The sequence below is a fragment of the Lissotriton helveticus genome, chromosome 10, assembly GCF_964261635.1.
Source record: "Lissotriton helveticus chromosome 10, aLisHel1.1, whole genome shotgun sequence".
NCBI lineage: Eukaryota > Metazoa > Chordata > Amphibia > Caudata > Salamandridae > Lissotriton > Lissotriton helveticus.
Genome location: NC_136071.1, coordinates 868,816,278 through 868,835,404, shown reverse-complemented (window position 1 = coordinate 868,835,404; position 19,127 = coordinate 868,816,278). Strand labels below are relative to the sequence as shown.

Below are 19,127 nucleotides of genomic sequence, written 5' to 3'. Positions count from 1 at the left end.
TATATAATAAATAAATAAATAATAAATACTAATCTATGGGGTCCTACCTTGTTGGGTTGTATTTTGGCCCTCGTCCTAGATCGGTATAGGTGGAGAAGGCATTTTGCGTTTTTTGGGGGCTACCTATTGGGACAAATAAAGCCTACCTGCGCCTACTGCATGCAGTATCAGGGAACAGATGTAACATAACTTGATTGATGTCTTGGAGCCCACGGCGGTCATGTGCTGATACCATGTGTTGTGTAAGAAGGCGCTGTGTAGTGCATGTGGGATGCTAGTGTTGGGTGCAGTGTAATTGTAAATGATATGCCAGAGGTCCATACGCAAGCTCTATATTAGTGCCTCCATTTGACTAGGCAGGTCTTTTGTGATGAATGGATGCGGCAACACCCATACTAAACAGAGGGCACATAAAAGTGCAACAATACATAACTTATTGAACATTGCAGGTCATGGGATGAATCCAAGGGTTATGTCCTCTGGTAATTGGGAGTTTCTTTAGTTTATAAAGTTCCAGACATAAAGGTTCTCGGTATAGTTTGTAGTACTCAATTCCCACACTGTAGTTGTTTTGGGGTGCTGATGTGGCTGCTGAAAAGGTGGTGCAATTTGACATTCAATTGCCGACCTGTTAGATAAGAGCTACGTTCATTGGTTAGTTCAGGAAACAGCTCATTATTGCATGTGCCACTGTCAATAATTTTTCTTCAGGGTTACTGTGCTTTTCTTTAGGGGTGTGTTCTTCACACTCCATTCACGTAATTTTACTGTAGCACCGGAAGTTGTCCCCAGTCGGTGTATCTATTTTGATGGTTTACATCAAAGAGTGGGTATTGTTAAGGAACGGATCCGCTTTTCATGAGTTGTTAGGACTCTATTCTCTCCGCACCTAACTGGGTGTTAGACAGGTGAAGGATTTTTTTCGGGGTGATCTCATGGAAATTAGGATGGTATCAATATTAGCTAGGGCTCTATGGGAGTCGCAAGCCCTTCTCTCCTAGTACTCAAGAGTGTCCCGGCCCTATACTGTCTGTGAAAAAAACAGATGCAAACGGCAATTACTGTGAGAAAAGCCTTGGGGATGCCATTGGTGCGGATGGTGTATTTTGAACTACACGTGCATGCGACGATGTGTAATGAGGGATGTGTGACCATTTGAGTGCTATTGGTATTTGCAAAGTGCCCTGAGGTCACGTGTGTACCCCTCTAGTCCACGGCATACAGCGTGCAATGTGACCCTTGTGGTGCCAGGGGTCTTGGCTACATCCTTTTTTAGACTTTTTTTTTGTTGGTCCTTTAGGTGCCTCCCTTTGTGTGTGATAAGTGTTGATATCACTGCATATTCTCTTCCATATTGGGAAAAGTAGTACCTTACCCCCACCTCAAAAGTTGAGGAGGCTGATTTGGACACATACAATTCAGGAAAAGATAATTGTTTTAATCTTGTCTTTCATATTGGTCTCCCTGGTTGGACCACTGTTGGGTATCACAATTTACCCAGGTCCTTCGGATCATTGTTGGGTTATCCCATTGATATGTAATAATGATGGTTATCGGCTGGGACAGTTGGATATTCTGGCAATATTCCCCTCCTGACTGACTCTGCGCCATATGGCGCTTTGCAACCTGTTAGATCTTGTGCACGCCATGGAGATTATGGGGTTTTCACTATCACAGGCATACGGAAACCTACCTCCAGACACTGGAGGACAGCTTCATTTCGGAACTAAAAACTGGAGCCTCCATTTGCTAGAGGCTTAAAATGTTTGGGGCACTGCTGTGACCATGTGCCATGAAGACATTTTGGTCCAAGGCTGAATGCCCAAGAATGGGGACTTTTTCGACTTGGTAATTGAAACCTGTCCCAATTGGTTTTGGCTACCAGGACCCTGCTTTTAATGACTGGTCCGGGAGCTGCCGCCCCCGCCTCGTCAGACTGCTCTCCCCCTGGGGTGTGGCCAGCTATCCCGGCCCGGGGGGGTCAACAGCAGAGTGGAACCCAGGCTTCCGCAGGCACCCTGAATGGCAGTCTCTATTGAGAATACCTGATCGACAAAACACATGCAGCGGACCTGAATTCCCAAACGCAAGTAAAGGCTTGAATTCCTAATATTGTCTCATTGGTCCTTTGAGTACAACAAATTTTGGGGTGTAGGTGAATTAGGTGATATGCGCCGGGGGTTTTAACTTTCAGCACATTTGGGTTCGGCATTTGTGGGAAGGCATTACCTCCCCAGACAGTTACCCCTCCCTGTTGTGGTTGTGGCCTTTGTCCCTGCTTGACTGGGTTCCCTGAATGTTGTTACTATTGCCAAATGTTTGTCCAACTACCTAATACCTGCTTTGGTGGTGTGGTGGCTGACTGACCTCCCTGGGGCTGAGTGTACAGTACATTCAGCTTATCTTGGGCTTGGTTTTGTGGATGAAAATTTGGGGGGGACTGGCCCTGGCTCATTGACCTCTGTTCCAGGTATGCTTTTAGTTGGCATCTGTCTGCTATGTGGCCCATTCTGACAATAATAACATTCCCCAAGGTCAGGTTGCTGCAACCCACCCTGGTCTCTGCCGTTATATTTTGATACCCTCGGGCATTTTGCAGTGGAGCCCCCATTTAAGACTGGTGCCATTTGAATGCTCTGAGCCTACCCGGCCCACTCGAGGGCAGTCTTTTTCAATTTGTGTTGGACCAACTTAGCAATGTCTATCTGAGCTTGCTCCTGTTTTTCCCAATCCTCCTTTTATTTCTTTTTGTGATAGTGCAATATGTGGGTCTGTATCTCACACCAGGGTTTGGTACTAGCCCCACTATGCTTGTCCAATCCGCTTTGTATCTCGGTGGGCAGCACCTTTTTGAGGATATTATGAAAGAATGCAACTTGTGGGCCTGTATCAGTCCATGGCTGTCTTTTCTCTTGTCCCCATCATTCCTTCATCCTAGCCAGAAAATCAGTAATGTTTTCCCCAGGTTTCATAGTATCAGGAAACATTTACCATAGGGACGTCCATATTTGGTGCCTGTTTAAATGGAATGTGGCCACATCATGATCAGTGTTTGTATATCAGCGTGACTGCTGGAATGGGAGCTCACACGAACACTGTTTTAGTCTGCTCTCCAATAAGACTATTTAGCAGACTTTTGACATAGCCTATCACTAGGTTTATTCATGTAGTGTTCTTCATAAAATATGAGATCCATTTCCCTGCTCCATCCAATAATGGTGACAATTTGGTCCTTTGCCCTTCTTTATCCATCTGAGCCCATGGCACATACATGGTCCCTGATGTGTCCTTTTGCAAGTAGTGGGTAAATTTTGGCTTTATGTTGCTCCACTGGTTTCTCCATAATGTAGCGGTTCTATCTTCATAAGCCATAATGCATGTAGGGGGAAGTTCCACTTGTGATCTCCCCCTGTGTGCCGGATGCAGTCTTCCACTACAGCCATGTCCTCTGGTTCGAAGGATCCCTCCTCTGGCCAAGGTCTATCATGGTGATCTTTTACCTCAGTCCAGCAGGCTAACAGGTGGCAGAATGGCCGAGTGAAGATCTCACCTTCCTCTCCGGCCACTATCTGTCTTTGGGTCTGTCTATCTGTCCTGCACATTCAGGAGGAGCAGCAGAGGTCTTCATCGCTGCTCCCCTCACGCGCACACAATGGTGCCATCTTGTTTCTCTTGCACCTTGGTTGAATCTGCAACAGGGTACCTTAGTCTCCTATTTCCTAGTCAGCCTCTCTTCTAAATTGATAACCTGGTGAGGCATGGATCCTAGCCGAAAGCCTCTCATCTAGTTCTACCTCTGATTTCTCTCCGATAGGTGCCCTGTATATACGTCCACTCTCCTCAGATGGAGGGTGAGCTGCTCTGCTTTCTCACTGTACTTCCAGGGCGCAAGCTAACTTGCTCTTTCTACCTCCTTAATTCACGCCTTTCCTTTAAATCCCCTCTAGTTTGCCTCCTTCACTCTGAGATATGCACAGGTCGGAATTTGCCCTTAAATTCGCTTTCTGTTGTTTTTTTCAGCTACCTGTGCAAACCCAGTAGCTCCACTCTCATCATTGGATCCCAGAGGACTGGTACCCTTTTCTTCACATTCGCTAGTTGTATCACTGTCCAGAATCGTAATGAATCTCCCTGTTACCTGAGTGTGTTCACCTGAACGAATGGAAGTGCATGTTCTCTGCGCCGCTGTGGTCCTATGGGCTGAACGTGATGGACGGGTGCTTGAACTTCAGGGAGTCCTTGCACTAGACTGGGGAGGCAGTGTGTTTACCTGTGCCTGTGGGCCTGTTCAGCTCTAATGCCTGGACCTAACAGTTCATTGTTTGGTAGGGGACCTTCTGGCTCCCTCAACTGCAGGGTTGGCGTATCAAAATATGGGGTGAGCAGACATCGGGGAGAGCACCTCCATACCTGCATGTGAACAGGGAGGTGCGGATGCCTTGCTTGTTTTCTGTGGGATCAGATTATCACTCTGGGCCTCCTCGAAGATGGTCCATTGTTCTAATAGTGCCTCTCTCCTGTCCTCCTTCTGTCCTTCATATTTGGTTTGCCTGTGTGTTCTCGTGTTATTGTCAAAAGTTCCCTCCTTTGGCCAGGAAAACGTGTGTGCATGCCATTCTTGGCAGAAACCTGTTCATTTATTTAGCCTGTGTGAGGAACCTGGTTTACATGTGTTTAAGTGGCGACTCCATAATAAGTTGGGTAGTTTTCGAAGGACAGATGAGCCCTGGTTTCTCTTATTCGAGGAATTTTCAGATTTGCTCTAATTGTGGGAAATATTTACACATGTGTTTACTAGTTCTTACTACTTACCATGAGCTCAGTGCTATCTACAGATTCATCAACATGAATTTTTCACAAACACAAATAACAATGCATATGAAGAAACTGCAATTGTTAAGCAAGCAACATGAACTCAAATAACAAATTGTGACTTTGGCAAAAATAGCTAATTGTTGCTTTGGCATCCAATAACGATCGTGAGAAATAGCAGCACCTGAATATACCACATTGAATCCTCCACAAACTATGACATTTAAGACAAAACAATATTTCACAATGCAATCAGACCAAAGGGAAATTGCGTTTCTGGACATAAAGATCTGTTGCAAGAATGAGAGACTTTGTCCCGGAGTGCCCTTGGGTGGTGACTATTATAGTTCAGCAATGAATTCCGTTCTGAGGCTTTTTGGTAGAGGGTGGTATAATCTGCCTGTGGGGCAATTTTTAAGGATCAGGAGCAATTGCTCCAAAAAAGAAGACTATATGAAGGAGTCAGATGGTCTATATACACGGTTACTGGCAAGAGGGGACCCAAGGAGGAAGGTGAAGAGAGCACAAAAAAGAGCATGGTTTAGAACTACTGAAACCAAGACCGAAGACAGATCTACCCTTCATCGTTTGATCTGTGTAACTACCTTCTCCACCAGGAGTAATCAAATAAAAAAGGAGATCAATAAACATTGGAATTTGATCTCTGATGAAATTGAACAACACACACCACCACTGCATGCCTTCATGAAGGCTAAGAGCATCAAGGACTATGTGGTCAATTCTTTCTTACCTTTGGAGAAGGCCCCTACAATTCAATCAATGTGGAACCTGCCACCTATTGAGGGCCACCACAAGTGTGGTCAATGTAAAGCCTGTCACATGACTATCCAGACAAACAAATTTACCAACAACAATCAAACTGTTGCCCTACGTGCCTTTACCAACTGCTACACTACAAACGTCATCTATGGGATTCTCTGCCCCTGTGGACACAGCAAAAGGTAAAAGTGAGAATCCTCCAGCATCAGAGTCGAATCAGATGTTCATTGCAAGGAGCCCTACTTATTGAACACTTCATGGCCAAGGGACACAATCCAGACCAAGTCCGATGGCTAGTACTTGAAAAAGCTGAACTTGACCCAAGAGGTGGTGACATTGGCGCTATCCTTAACAATCGGGAATCTAAGATGATGAAACGCATGAATACCATCACAATGGGCTGAATGATTTAGAGGCCAGTAATGTGCAACTAGCAGGTTTAGTGACTGAATGATAATCACCGAGTTCCTTTAACAGCCAGTGACCCACGTAATTACCAGTGGCAACCACACAAGATAAACAATTTTGGACACACCAATAACAATCCGACTTTCTAGTCCTTTGATCCCAGCCTATCTAATTGATCTCTTACACTAACATCCAACAGATTAGGGATATCCATCAGAATGTAGTTCCGTTATTTATTGCCTCCTAGATGCTTGTTAAAACCCCTATTAACAAATCTATGTCATTACTTGCGATTATCCAATGGAAAAGTCTATTCACGAATGGTCCGTGCATTATATTGTAACCTAACGAGCCCATGTCCTCAATGTATACATTTAGTGTTGATATTAGTATTAACTATACATTTGTCTGTTATAACTATTCTACATGTTATTTGCCTCCACTGTTTCATGTAACATTGACTGTTTTTAGCAGCGAGCTCATTCAAACCCCACCAGATGGAGCTTATTCAGGAATACAAAACGTTTCGATTTTGAGGGTTGTTTTTAAATGCATACTTGCTTTCTATTGTTGACATGGTTAATATGTATTCTATTATACGCAATTCAATTTACCCTTCTCTCTCACAGCCAAGGCATTTTTTCCCCTTCGTCAGGATAGTTTTAATATTGAATTAGTATGCGAACAGAAAGGGGCCCTTTGCCCCGTTTAGTCTTTCTTTCATTCGTCACGCATTACCTCCCAACGTGCATGCTATACGCGGCTGCCTCTCACATAAATATGAGCCCCTTGGGCAGCGCCTCTTAGTACAGCTCCCGGAGATCACCGTTGCAAGGTAAGCCTCTTTGGGCACTTTTCTCCTTTTCCATCGTGCCCTTGTGAGTTTCGCTAGTTTAGATCATTTTCTCTCACATGAGGATATCTGTGTTTGTTCCGCCACTTAAGCAACTTTCCAAGCATCGGTCTGGGTCCGTTAAACCGCTATAGAATAGACGGTGGTTCGATTGCATCTGTAACCAACTAACCGTTAATATTACTGGCTTTGTAATTGGTGTGCCATCCCTGCCGTATTACTCATTCCGTGTACAAGCGCTAGAGTTTATATTTATAGAATAGACGGTTGCTTTTTCATTTGTAACAGTTTTGCTGGCTTTGTAATTGATTTGGCTTCCTTGCTGTGCTACTCGTTTCAAGCAATACCATCTCTGTGCCCCTTGGCAGAGTATTCAATAAGAGTAATTTTCACTTTAAGCCCTTTGAGGCCACTTGATTGTTGTTTTTTGAACTCTGACACGTAGGTAATCTGTAGTTGGTACCCATTCACGTGCACAGGCTGGCTCTTGCAAATCTGGGATTAGTTTTTAAGCAGGTATTTTTTATTTAGAAGATATAAATCATAATAATGCTTTTTTAACTTTTAATGAATTACGACCAAAAATGTCTTTGCTGCCATCGGATATTTCTAAATATGACATTTTATGTAATTCAATACTTGATTCACTACCAATGTATTTTCCTATACAGGTTACTTCTGATTTAGAAATTGATATTCACACAGTTGGCTCTTCATCCGATGCAGTGTCTTTACTTTATACAAAACTGATCAATTCAAAAGGAAAACAAAAACACAGTCCCCAGCACATGCAATATTACAATCCACATATAGTAAAATGCCAGTGTTGACACTCAATGTATCTTCTTTTATTGAAGAACTTAATTCAAAAGGAGACAATATAAACCTGTTCTCATTATTTTGGAACACTGAATTAAATTTACCAATACCTCAAGACACTTGGAAGAAAATTTGGACGAACAGTGTCTCTGGATGGTCTCTTTATCAAGCAAATTAATTTATACTATTAATTGTCTACAGTCACCTTTAAGATTATTTAATGGCATACTTTTAGATTCTGCTAACTGTTTAAATTGTAATATGAACATAGGCTCTTTGCACCATATGCTTTATGAATTCAGTAGTGTTAAAAAAAATTGAGATGAGGTTTGGAGCAACAATACAAACGTATTTCACAGATAAATTGCCATTTGACATGGTGATCTGTAAATCATCCTTACTCACAACAACAATGTCGGTTATTCGTAGTAAACTGTTTGATTTATAAATTTCTGCAGCTTAACATCAATTAATACTAATTGGAAAATGTTTCATTGTTATCTGTACATGCAGGGTGGTCCTAGATAATATTTATCAGAAAAGGAGCTTGATTTACCTTGTTGGGTGTTATTCATAGTACTTCGAATTATCATTTATTTTGGGAGCCTCTCCTATATAGATAATTATATAGCTTTACATTGTTGAATATTTTTAACTAGTCTTGTATATAACAGTTTCATCTTTGCATTGATTGATTCACTGTAGTAGATTTATTTTGTTACAGTTGAACTGTTCAAATTTGTTTCCCCTTTTTTCAGTTTCCCTTTTTTCTTTTATTACATTTTTACCCATTTGAGAATGTATGGGTACTTTATTAACTTCATGTTCTCTTATATTACATTTTATATTGTTATTAACTTTGCTAGTCTAGGATGTATATTTCTCTGTACGCTTATTCAGTGCTCTTTTTTGTATTGTCTTTTGTTTCCTGATAATATTCAATAAAATATCTTTAAACAACTAAGGGGATGTTGTCAGGAGGCTCTGCAGAGGCACCCATAGGAAGATCCCTTTTCATACATTAAGGGAAAAAACATGTATTTTTCTCATCTAAGATGCCAGTGAAGGTCCAGGTCTTGCTGCTCCACGTTTTATTGCACTAATAGTGAATAATAAACTATTATACACTATTAACGTAATACAAATTTGCATAAAACTTGGTTAGAGCCTGACTCTGATAATGTGAGACACCCCTGTGTTTTTGGCACTAATTTTGCCACCTCCGAGGGCAAGGGTTGGAAAGGGGGTGACAGGGGTAGCAAGGTGCAAGCTAGGGATCGCAACTCTGACACTTAATTGATGTCCATGTTTAAGCACCTAGTACTGACAATGTATGAGAGGTAGTGCCAGTGCAGCAGAGAAGCACAAAGTATAAGAGTTACAGAACAGGAGAGTACTGTTGCATAGACAGTGGCACTTATGTATATAGCCTGTGTTTAATGGGCATTGCTTCCACCCCTCACTCATCTCTCAGTACCACCTGTGCCCCATAACGTTCCCACTCAATATATTTTACCTCATATTTCTTCTCATGTTTAAAGTTTCTTTCTTTTAACTACCGCAATTTAGTAACTACAACAAATTATAAAACTATGCCTTTGCAGTGTGTGTCATTACCTGTACCTTTCTTACTGGTATGACGTAGGTCCTTACCATCTAAAAGTTTGTTGATTGACGGCTTCCCGATTCTGCATTCCTCATTGTAAACCTTTCAACGTAAAATAGTTTTTTAGCTAGACTGAGACTATATACATCGCATATGCACAGGCTTACATTCAGATAAAATGTCTTATCACAAGTGGTTTTATCTGCACCACTCATGGAGCTTTGGAAATTTCTCACAAAACAATGGAAAAGTTTAGATCCAAACAAGTTGGGTTTCACTTTGAAATCTGAATTTTCACAACTGTTGTGAATGTGAGTAGTCTGTGGAAAGGCTAAGCAAGGAATGTAGGGCACTTACTCAAAATGCTCAATGAGTTACATTAGTATTAAAGTGAAACTCCGTATTCATGCCAAAAAGCTAAGCAAAGTATGCACTCACCTTCAAAATGGATACCATTTACCAGCACCGCAAGGTTTCAGAGTACTCACAAGAAAGAGCTAAGCAATGTATGGACTCTGCTCACAAGTTCTCGGTGCCATCCATCAATCAGGACAGAAAACAGCACAAGTGCATAAGCATTAGAGTGTGAAACTTGATACATATGCACAATCCAATAATTGACAGCTTCACAAGTCTATACTTAAAATTAAAAAAAGTCAAACCCCTATATGTGTCCCCTCAAATTGTCCTGGTTCTGCCCAATCATAAAGGTGATTTAGAGTCCACTGTAGCAAGAATAAATACTTATTTCTAGGGGATAAACGTTGGTGTAGCATCAAAGTGAAGAAACTATGATTTTGGTTTATTATGATTTTGTTTTCTTCGATTTACATTTTTATAAGATCTTTTTGTGTCGTTGCATATTTTAATTTTCATTAAAAGTTTAGATCACATTGAAATATTGATTTATAATGGTCTCATGCTTATCTACAGATCCTCGTAGAAATAAGTCTAACATGGAATAACATGGAATTTGCATATGAAGAGCACCACCGGACAAGAACCCCTCTGCTAAAGACTGATGAGCAGCTGTTTGAAATACTGGACAACAATCAAGTAAGAGTTACTATATAATTGAACAATAAATATGCATAGTAAGTGAACTTTGTTGGAGGAGGCAGAAAAAGGAATCTTACCAGGTACCATTGCAAGACTTAAAAGAATGCTAGAGGGAAGAGAAGAAATACTTTAGAGGTTTCAGCAACATTCTGCAAGTACTCAAAGGGCGAATGCAGAGAACACTGTGTCATCTCATGTGGATCTGCTGCTGATAAAGTTAGTAATTGGAGGAGTCATGTAGAGGTTGGTGACTACTGAACAAAAGTAGAGGGTACCCCATCTACATGGTTGCCTTGTCCTATTTAGCGGTGGGAGGATTCATTTTGTTTTTGACACTGACAACTTGGTTATCTGTCTGAAACGACCTGCAGTTGGGACATATGCCACAGGTACAGTGGATTTACAAATTGGAAGGCCTGCCATATTGAGGCTGACTGCTCTATACTAATTTCCCTGCCCATGGTCACCATGCAAGGCTTGGTGTACTTAGGCAGGATAAAATATAATATGATCTCAATGCACATCGAGAAAGCTTCCTGCACATCGGCGAAATTTACTTTGTGTTTTTCAGCAACAAATCCTCACTTTAGGGCTTTGTTTCCGAAAACAAAAAGAATGCTGAGCAGTCCACCATGACAAGGTGGCTCCTCCTACGTAATGTTTCCACCAAAGGCCCTTGCACGTTGTCACCTGGGAGCACTTTTACCACAAATTCCCTGTCTTGGATGTGGGGAAATTTCAATTTGGTAAGCTGGCACCACCTGAGCAGTTGTTGTAGCCAATCTGCCAAGTGGTAAAACAACCTGAGGTGTCCTTATCTTGAATGTGTTCAGGAGTTAGAGCCATGTATTGCTCCCCAAAAACTAGACTCCCTGGGAATTTAAACATATCAGATGTGATTTATAGCACCTATTTTGGGTTTTGATGAATATATGCAGATTGTGGGGCTTACTGCACCAAAATCCACATGATACAGTAAATACCATTATGTTAACCCCCTGTTAAATTCTGACAGGTTTCCCTGCCACCTTAATGATTAGTGGGGTATTGAAAGCACCTGGAGTAAGTAAATACCACATAATTTGCCATCCTGACCGTTACGCAGGCAATGGATAACACTGACTCACTCATAGTCAGGCTGTGGTCTTTAGTCATTGTAATGATGTCTTAACAGGATTTATTTACTTTCCACTAAATGCATAAGAGAACTCCACCTGCAGTTATTTAGAGACTGTTAGAACTGGGGGTCTCTAGTTGGCAGAGGTAGGTACCACTGTCCAAATAGGGACCCTTGCTTCTAGTCAGGGTAAGGAGGAAACACTCTTTAGATAACCTCTGCTCACCCCCTTGGTATCTTGGCACAATCAGTCAGGCTTATCAAAGGGAATGTGTAAAGTATTTGTACCAACACTCACAGTAACACAGTGAAAATACCACAAACTGACTCCACAACGGTTTAGAAAAATAAAGGTATTTAACCTAAACTACACAAGTCCAAAACGACACAAATCCAACATACACAGTTCAAGAATATGGTTGCAAAATAGTTTTTCGGTTTAGCGATAAAATAATCCACAGTTGCGGGAAAAGATCACAGTTGCGTCACGTTTAGCCACAGTACCTTTGTTAGCGATAAAAAGTTCCAAGCACATCAGCTGTAGCGGTGAAAAACAAGCGATGCGTTGATCCTGAGACCCTGGGGAGGCGTTAGCGACAGCCCCGCTGCAGCAGCGGGCATGTTGCGACCAATCCGGCCTGTATGGGGAGGAAGGCGATGACTTGTATGGATTCCGGTGCAAAGGTTCCGTAGGAAGTTTTCTCCCGCAAAGGCATGATGCGATGATTCTCGGGGGTTGGGACGATCTCCGGGGCTACGATGCATGGTCCAGCGGTGATCTTCCTCTCTCGGCTCCTCGATGCAATGGCTCTGCGACGATTCTCGCAGCAACGTGATGCGGTGATCTCACCCAGCGGCGACAGGCTCTGCGACGATGTTCGCAGCGGCGGAAATTCTTCCTGCTAACAAAGGATGCCACGCCTTCACATGGGTCAAGCACTCCAGGAAGGACAGAACTCTCTCAGCAGAGCTCAGGGAAGCTGGGGGTGAAGTCCTTTTGTTCCTGGGACTTCAAAACAGGGAGCCAGCTCTTCTCAGGCCCTTGGAGATTCCTTCAAGCAAGGGCACACAGCACGAAGCAAAGTCATTCCCCTCTCCTTGGCAGCAAAGCAACAGCAGGGCAATTCAGCATCACACAGCAGGACAGTCTTCCCTCTTCAGTTTCAGCTTTCTCCTTGGCAGAGTTTCCTTCTTGATTCCAGGATGATCTAATTTTCTGTAATCAGGGGTTCTGCACTTATACCCCTAAAAGTATGTGTTCCCTTTGTGCAGGATGGCTCTGAGCCCGGTCTGAACCAGTTCTGGGTGTTCCTTGAGCACTTTGTTTTCCTGGCCTCTCCTTTCCTTTCAGAGAGAGGGGCAGGGTCGTCAGCCACCCAGCAGGAGGTGGAGCCAGCATTGTGGAGGGAAAGCACAGCCCTGGAGCACTTTGTTGACAAGATTCCTTGTGTCTTTTCACAGTGCAGGGCAGAGACATCAGACGCACCACAGGGTGTGGAGCCAGTACTGTGGGGGGCGGGCACAGTCCTATTCAGGTCCCTGGTGCAACTCCTCCCTTCCATCTAAATGCAGATCTCTCTGTTCACCACTGGGCGGACTCATTCAGTCTCCTGGAATGCCCCCGCCCTGTCACTCACAAACCAGACAGTCAATTAACAAACCAGCCAAGGGACACAAAAAGGTCAGACAAGAGAACTGCTACTTTCTAAAAGTGCTGTTCTCAAACACAGGATTTAAAAAACACCTTTCCTAAAAGATGTGTTATTAAAGTCTGAGTTCAAGGATACCAGACTTTTATGTCCTATCTTGCTCCTATGGGAAGATATGCTGGTAGCCACTGTAGCCATCATTCCCCATGATAGCCTATGGGCAAGATAGCCTTACAATAGTGAAAAACGAAAATGGCTGTATTTCACTACCAGAGCATGTCACCTGCACCAGTACATGCTCTAACTTTCACATAAACTGCACTCTGCCCAAGGGGGTACCTTGGGCCTTCCATAGGGGTGACCAATGTGCACAGAAAAGGAAGGGTTAGGCCTGGTCAGTGGGGACACTGACCAGGAGGACATGGCAGTTCACAGACTGCACACAGGCACTGCGGTGGCAGGCCTGAGACACCATTTTAGGGCTACTCATGTGGGTGGCACAATCAGTGCTGCAGGCCCACTAGTAGCATTTGTATCACCAGCCCTGGCACACTCAGTGTACTTCGCTAGGGACTTCTGGGGGATACAAATATGCCAATCATGGATAACCAATTACAATCACAATTTACACAGAGAGCATATGCACTATAGCACTGATCATCAGTGGTAAAGTGCTCAAAGTACTATTGCCAACAACCAAAGGTCAGGAAAAATAAGGGAGGAAGAAGCAAAAGGTTTGGGGATAACCCTGCAAAAAGGGCCATTTCCAACAGAGACAATGAGACATATGGTTGAAAATAGAAAACTCATACCTCTTTGTTACTGTGTGCACTGTTGATGCTGGGGTCATGAAGGCTAGAAGTAAACATTGCTCAGGGAAATTGTGGAACATATAATCTAAAGAAACCAGTAAATTGATATTAACAGCGCACTTTGCAAAGTTATATTGCACATTACACACCGTATGTTTCTAATTTAAAAAAAGAAAAGATTTCCCAAAGGCACAATTCGCCTGACGCTGTTCCCTGAAGACAATAGCAGTGAACAGCTAACTACCTATGGAGCACATTTCCTACTGGGAAACATCCTTTACAACGCAACTTTTACAACGCACTACCATTACAAGACAACTTTTACAACGCAAATGCTTTTACAACGCATGTATTTACAATGCATGCCATTACAACGCAGATGTTATTACAACGCATGCCATTACATCGTAAGTATGTTTTAAGGTAAGATTGAATTTTTAAAATATAAATTAATATTATGTAATGTAAAATTAATATTCAAGTATTAAATTTAAAAATTAAATAAAATATAAATTAATATTATTTAATGCAAAATTAATACTCAAGTATTAAATTTACAAATGAAAATTGTAATTATAATTACATTTAAATTAGTAATTAGTATGTTTTAAGGTAAGTTTACATTTTTTAAATATAAATTAATATTATTTTATGCAAAATTATGCAAAATTAATATTCAAGTATTAAATTGAAAAATGAAAATTGTAATTATAATGACATTTTAATAAGTAATAATTAGTTAACATTTATTCTGAATTTAATTTTAATTTAGTATTGATTAATAATTTAATACTAATTATTGAAATATATTAATTAAAAATAGTATTATTATTATTATAAATTATAACTTAATAAACAAAAACTAATTAAAGAAAAAATATAAATGAATAGTATTTTTTGAAAAAAATACTCCAGTATTAAATTTAAAAATGAAAAATGTAAATATAAATACATTTAAATTAGTAAAATTTTATTTTACATTAATATTGATTTTAATTTTAATTTAATATTGATTAATATGTTAATATTAATTATTGAAATTTATTTATTAAAATATCTATATTGTTGTGTTGTTAAAATAAATTGTTTTATTATTAAAGAAATACTTTTTCCCACGCTTTTACATTGTATTCAATGGAGAGTTTTGTCCTTTATTTATTTCCATAGATGAACTTAAGAGACCCGCGGAACTACTTTGCAAGGTCTAAAAAAGGTACTTCGAACAAGTTTTGGAAGGAAATGGCATTAGTACAGATGTAAGTAGCATTTTTCATTTATTTAGATATAATAATATTGAAAAATAATCAAATTTATAATAATTACATTAAAGAAAACAATGACTCAATTTGGGAATATAATTTTTTATTGAAAAAATAATGTAAAATAATATTATAATTTATTAATATTTTTCGATTTTTTTAAAGATTTTTAATCTTGTAAATTCACATTATAAAAATGTTTGAAATTAAATATACATAAATACATAAGAATAGTCCTTTTTTCATCTTTGTAGCTCTTGATGACGTCAACGCGTTAACGTGTATTCAAGCGGCCATTTTGAAGAGCGTCGAAGCTGGAAGCAGCAGGAAGCTGATCTGCGCTCAGGTAGGAAACTTTTTAAATTAAATTAAAAAGAAAATACTGTAAAATAAAATATATATATTGTAAAGAAAGGATAAGGAGAGGTTGCAAATGTAAATGTATTGTTTACGATGTTATTTCAGCATGTCGCCTGTCATGTTACTATAGTATGCCTATGTCGGGTCGCAGTAAATAAAAGTAAATGTAAAAAATAGATGTGATTATGGTTTGATTAAGAATTAGAAAATGTTACATCATAAAAGTAGACTTTTTATGGTTTAGTAAAAGTAATATTATGATATGCAATAGAAATATACATCACAAAGTGCAGGAAACACATGTACTGTGAAAAAGAAAAGATCGATTTTCAAATTTGGCTGCTTTCGTAATAATTTTGATTACTTTGGTGTGAAAGTTGAAAGTAATTTAATATTTTTGAAAATTAAATCGAAATGCTTTTTAGAATCTAGAAGATATCGTTGTAAGGTCAGATCAGAAATCGTACTAAGTTGTTTTGCATAATGATAGGAGGTCATAGTAAAAAATAATATTTCTAGAAAATATAATTTTTTACAAGAAAGAGTGACAATGCTTTAGGATATTGTGAATGTTGTTTTATTTTTTGAATGCATCCGGAAAAAGAAATATTTTAAAAAATCATGTAAATGGATTATGGATTTTTTGGACTCTGGATTGCTATCTCAAAACATATGGTCAAAAGGAATAGCAATATGTAAAACGTGAATTTTGAATTGTTTCCAGAATGCAGTGGTGAAATTGATGGATTTCGCTGTGTATGGTTCCCAATTAGGAAGTAGATGGAATTTAGAAATGTTTGCAAATGATTTTGGAAAAATATGCTCTTCGTGAAGTATGGATGATTTTCTAAATGTTCTTTGGTTTTGCAAACCAGAGAACATTGGTTTCCAATATTTGTAGATTTAGTTGATTTTGGATTAAAATCAGAAAGGGAAAATTAAAAAATGTGTATTTCGTGCACTTTTGATTCTAAAAAAGATGCATCTGTTTATTTGACAATTTTTAAGATTATTTGACAACAATTATGGCATTTTTGGATTATAGATTTTATAAATTGTTTTTAAAAATATTTAGGTTTGGTTTTCAAAAGGATAACTTTTGGAGAAATAGGAGGAAGAAAAAAAATAGAAGAAAAGTAAAGTTAAGCTGTCCCGACTTTAGAAATTAAAAAAAATTATTTGGAAAAATATGGAAGCCAATTAAATTGAAACTAATTTAATTTAGGTAAAAGCAGGAAAGTAAGGTTTAAATTAAAGTTAGAAATGTAGTATGTTAGCAACATTATCAAGGTAGTCTAAAGCCACACACAACGAAAACTGTTGTAGAATAGCCAATAGTCTCTCAGACATTTCCTTTGATTTTTTGGAAATGCGTGGGTTTAGACTACCAGTCAATGTTTGTGAAATTCTCATTTCTTGAAAACTTTGCTCCTTCTTCAAAGTTTCCAAAAATGAGTAGAAATTAGGGTGTGGTTTGCCAATTGTATGGTTGAAGGAGTTATGCCATCCCTCTATGGCATTGTTTGTTTTGCCCTCTCCTTCTATGCAGCTCGTGTAGCAGTTCCACCACTCCACATGGAAACATGGCTTCCTCCTGCGAACCAATCTGCTTAGATGTCCAATCCATGTGTCCTCAAAATAATTTAGAAAGTGTGCCAATTTATCTTCATTTTCGTTAAAATAATCAGATTCTGTAATAGCTGTGTAGTACTCGTCTACACTTTCAGGAGGGACAAAACAAAGAGCAGTACGTTTTTTTAATTCAAACTGTAATTTGCTATCAGTTGAGTACTCTGCAACCATGCATGTTTTTGGTAATTTACGCCAGAATGCCTGGGAAAAATGGAAAAAACATCCCTGAATTTTGGTATCCGTGTCCGTTTTAGTGATCACATTGATCATAGCCATTTCAAAATCAATAATTATCTTCCTAGGACTTTTATTGGATGTTTTGCTTTTAATCACTGATAAAAACTCAGTGTAGGTTGCAGATTGCTTATCTGGTAGCAAACTATATACTAATGGAATTACATTATGGTTAATCTTTGCGTGAATAGTGTAAATTTGGGTGAAAGTATGGGGTGTACTTTTAAACGCCCATCCATCATCCAAATTTCACTATTTTCTAACTTAACAAGCTTGCGGGGTGTACTAAAGATAAGAATACATTTATGAGGGTTTTGGTTGTCGTGCAGGAGGAAAGGTTCATTAGAAAAAGAAATAGTGAGTTCATTAGGAAATGGAATGTCAGAAAAAGTATGAGGAGTTGAAGTTTGAGTATTACTTGTCTGCTTTTGTCTCTGTATAATTCTTCTCAAATTAGGTATATTAGGCATATTACTAGCAACATGACTGGGGACATGCTGTGCAACCTCTCTTAATATTGATCCAGTAGTGTCATTGGAGGTGCATGCAATTTCTTTCATTTCGTTTAAGGTTTCCCTTTCTTCAATCTCCATTGCAGAGGCAGAGTGGTTATGTTCTGTTGTTTAAATAATGATATCATCATGGGTAACCGCTCTGCCGCTGGAAATGGGATGAGTAGTATTGCACACACCTCCAATGTCTACGTGGTTCACTTATCCTTTCTTTACAATATATATATCCAGAATGTTTTAATAAACAGTTTCCTTTATTGGATTTAATATATGTTGCAGTTTCCTGAGTAGACATTTTCTGTGAAAAAAAAAGAAATTTATTTTAGCATGTGTGTTTAAAAAAGTTAATACGTTACTACACTATCCCACACTTTCCCTACTGCAGCACCTTCCTGGAGTTAGAATATTAAATCTTGCTCCTACACTATCCCACACTTTCCCTACTGCAGCACCTTCCTGGAGTTAGAATAGTAAATCCTGCCCCTACACTATCCCACACTTTCCCTACTGCAGCACCTTTCTGGAGTTAGAAAAGTAAATCCTGACCCTACACTATCCCACACTTTCCCTACTGCAGCACCTTCCTGGAGTTAGAAAAGAAAATCTTGCCCCTTCACTATCCCACACTTTTTCTTCTGCAGCACCTTCCTGGGGTTAGAATAGAAAATCCTGCCCCTACACTATCCCACACTTTCCCTACAGCAGCATCTTTTTAGAGTGATAATAATGAAGTACTGTCATTTTTTCAGTCTATTTGCTTGTAATTTTTATTTGAATTACCTTCAGAGTCTGGTGTGTTTTCCTTGTTTGGTTCTTAGATTCCCTTGGTTTTGAATTTCTTTTGTTCTTTGACGAGTTCTTTGATATTCTGCAAACAGAAAATAATATGAATATGTATTTTTTTGTTTTAATGTTTGATGAAAAATGGAAAATGTCTACATTTCTGTTCAAAAGCTTTATTTTTCTAAAATCTTGCACCTACACTATCACACACTTTCCCTCCTGCAGCACCTTCCTGGAGTTAGAATAGTAAATCTTGCCCCTACACTATCCCACACTTTCCCTACTGCAGCACCTTCCTGGAGTTAGAATAGTGAATCCTGCCCCTACCCTATGCCACACTTTCCCTACTGCAACACCTTCCTGGAGTTAGAATAGTAAATCCTGCCCCTACACTATCCCACACTTTCCATACTGCAGCACCTTTCTGGTGTT

The 19,127-nt window shown here is 39.5% G+C and overlaps 1 protein-coding gene across 1 annotated transcript in view; it reads left to right on the top strand.

Annotated features, from left to right (window-relative positions):
* DNAH11 (dynein axonemal heavy chain 11) overlaps positions 1-19,127 on the top strand; it is a 3,642,058-nt gene that overhangs the window by 1,414,546 nt on the left and 2,208,385 nt on the right. The window contains exon 26 of the mRNA XM_078663510.1: positions 10,212-10,334. Within this exon, the coding sequence (XP_078519636.1) occupies positions 10,212-10,334 (123 nt within the window). The remainder of the gene's footprint in view (positions 1-10,211; positions 10,335-19,127) is intronic.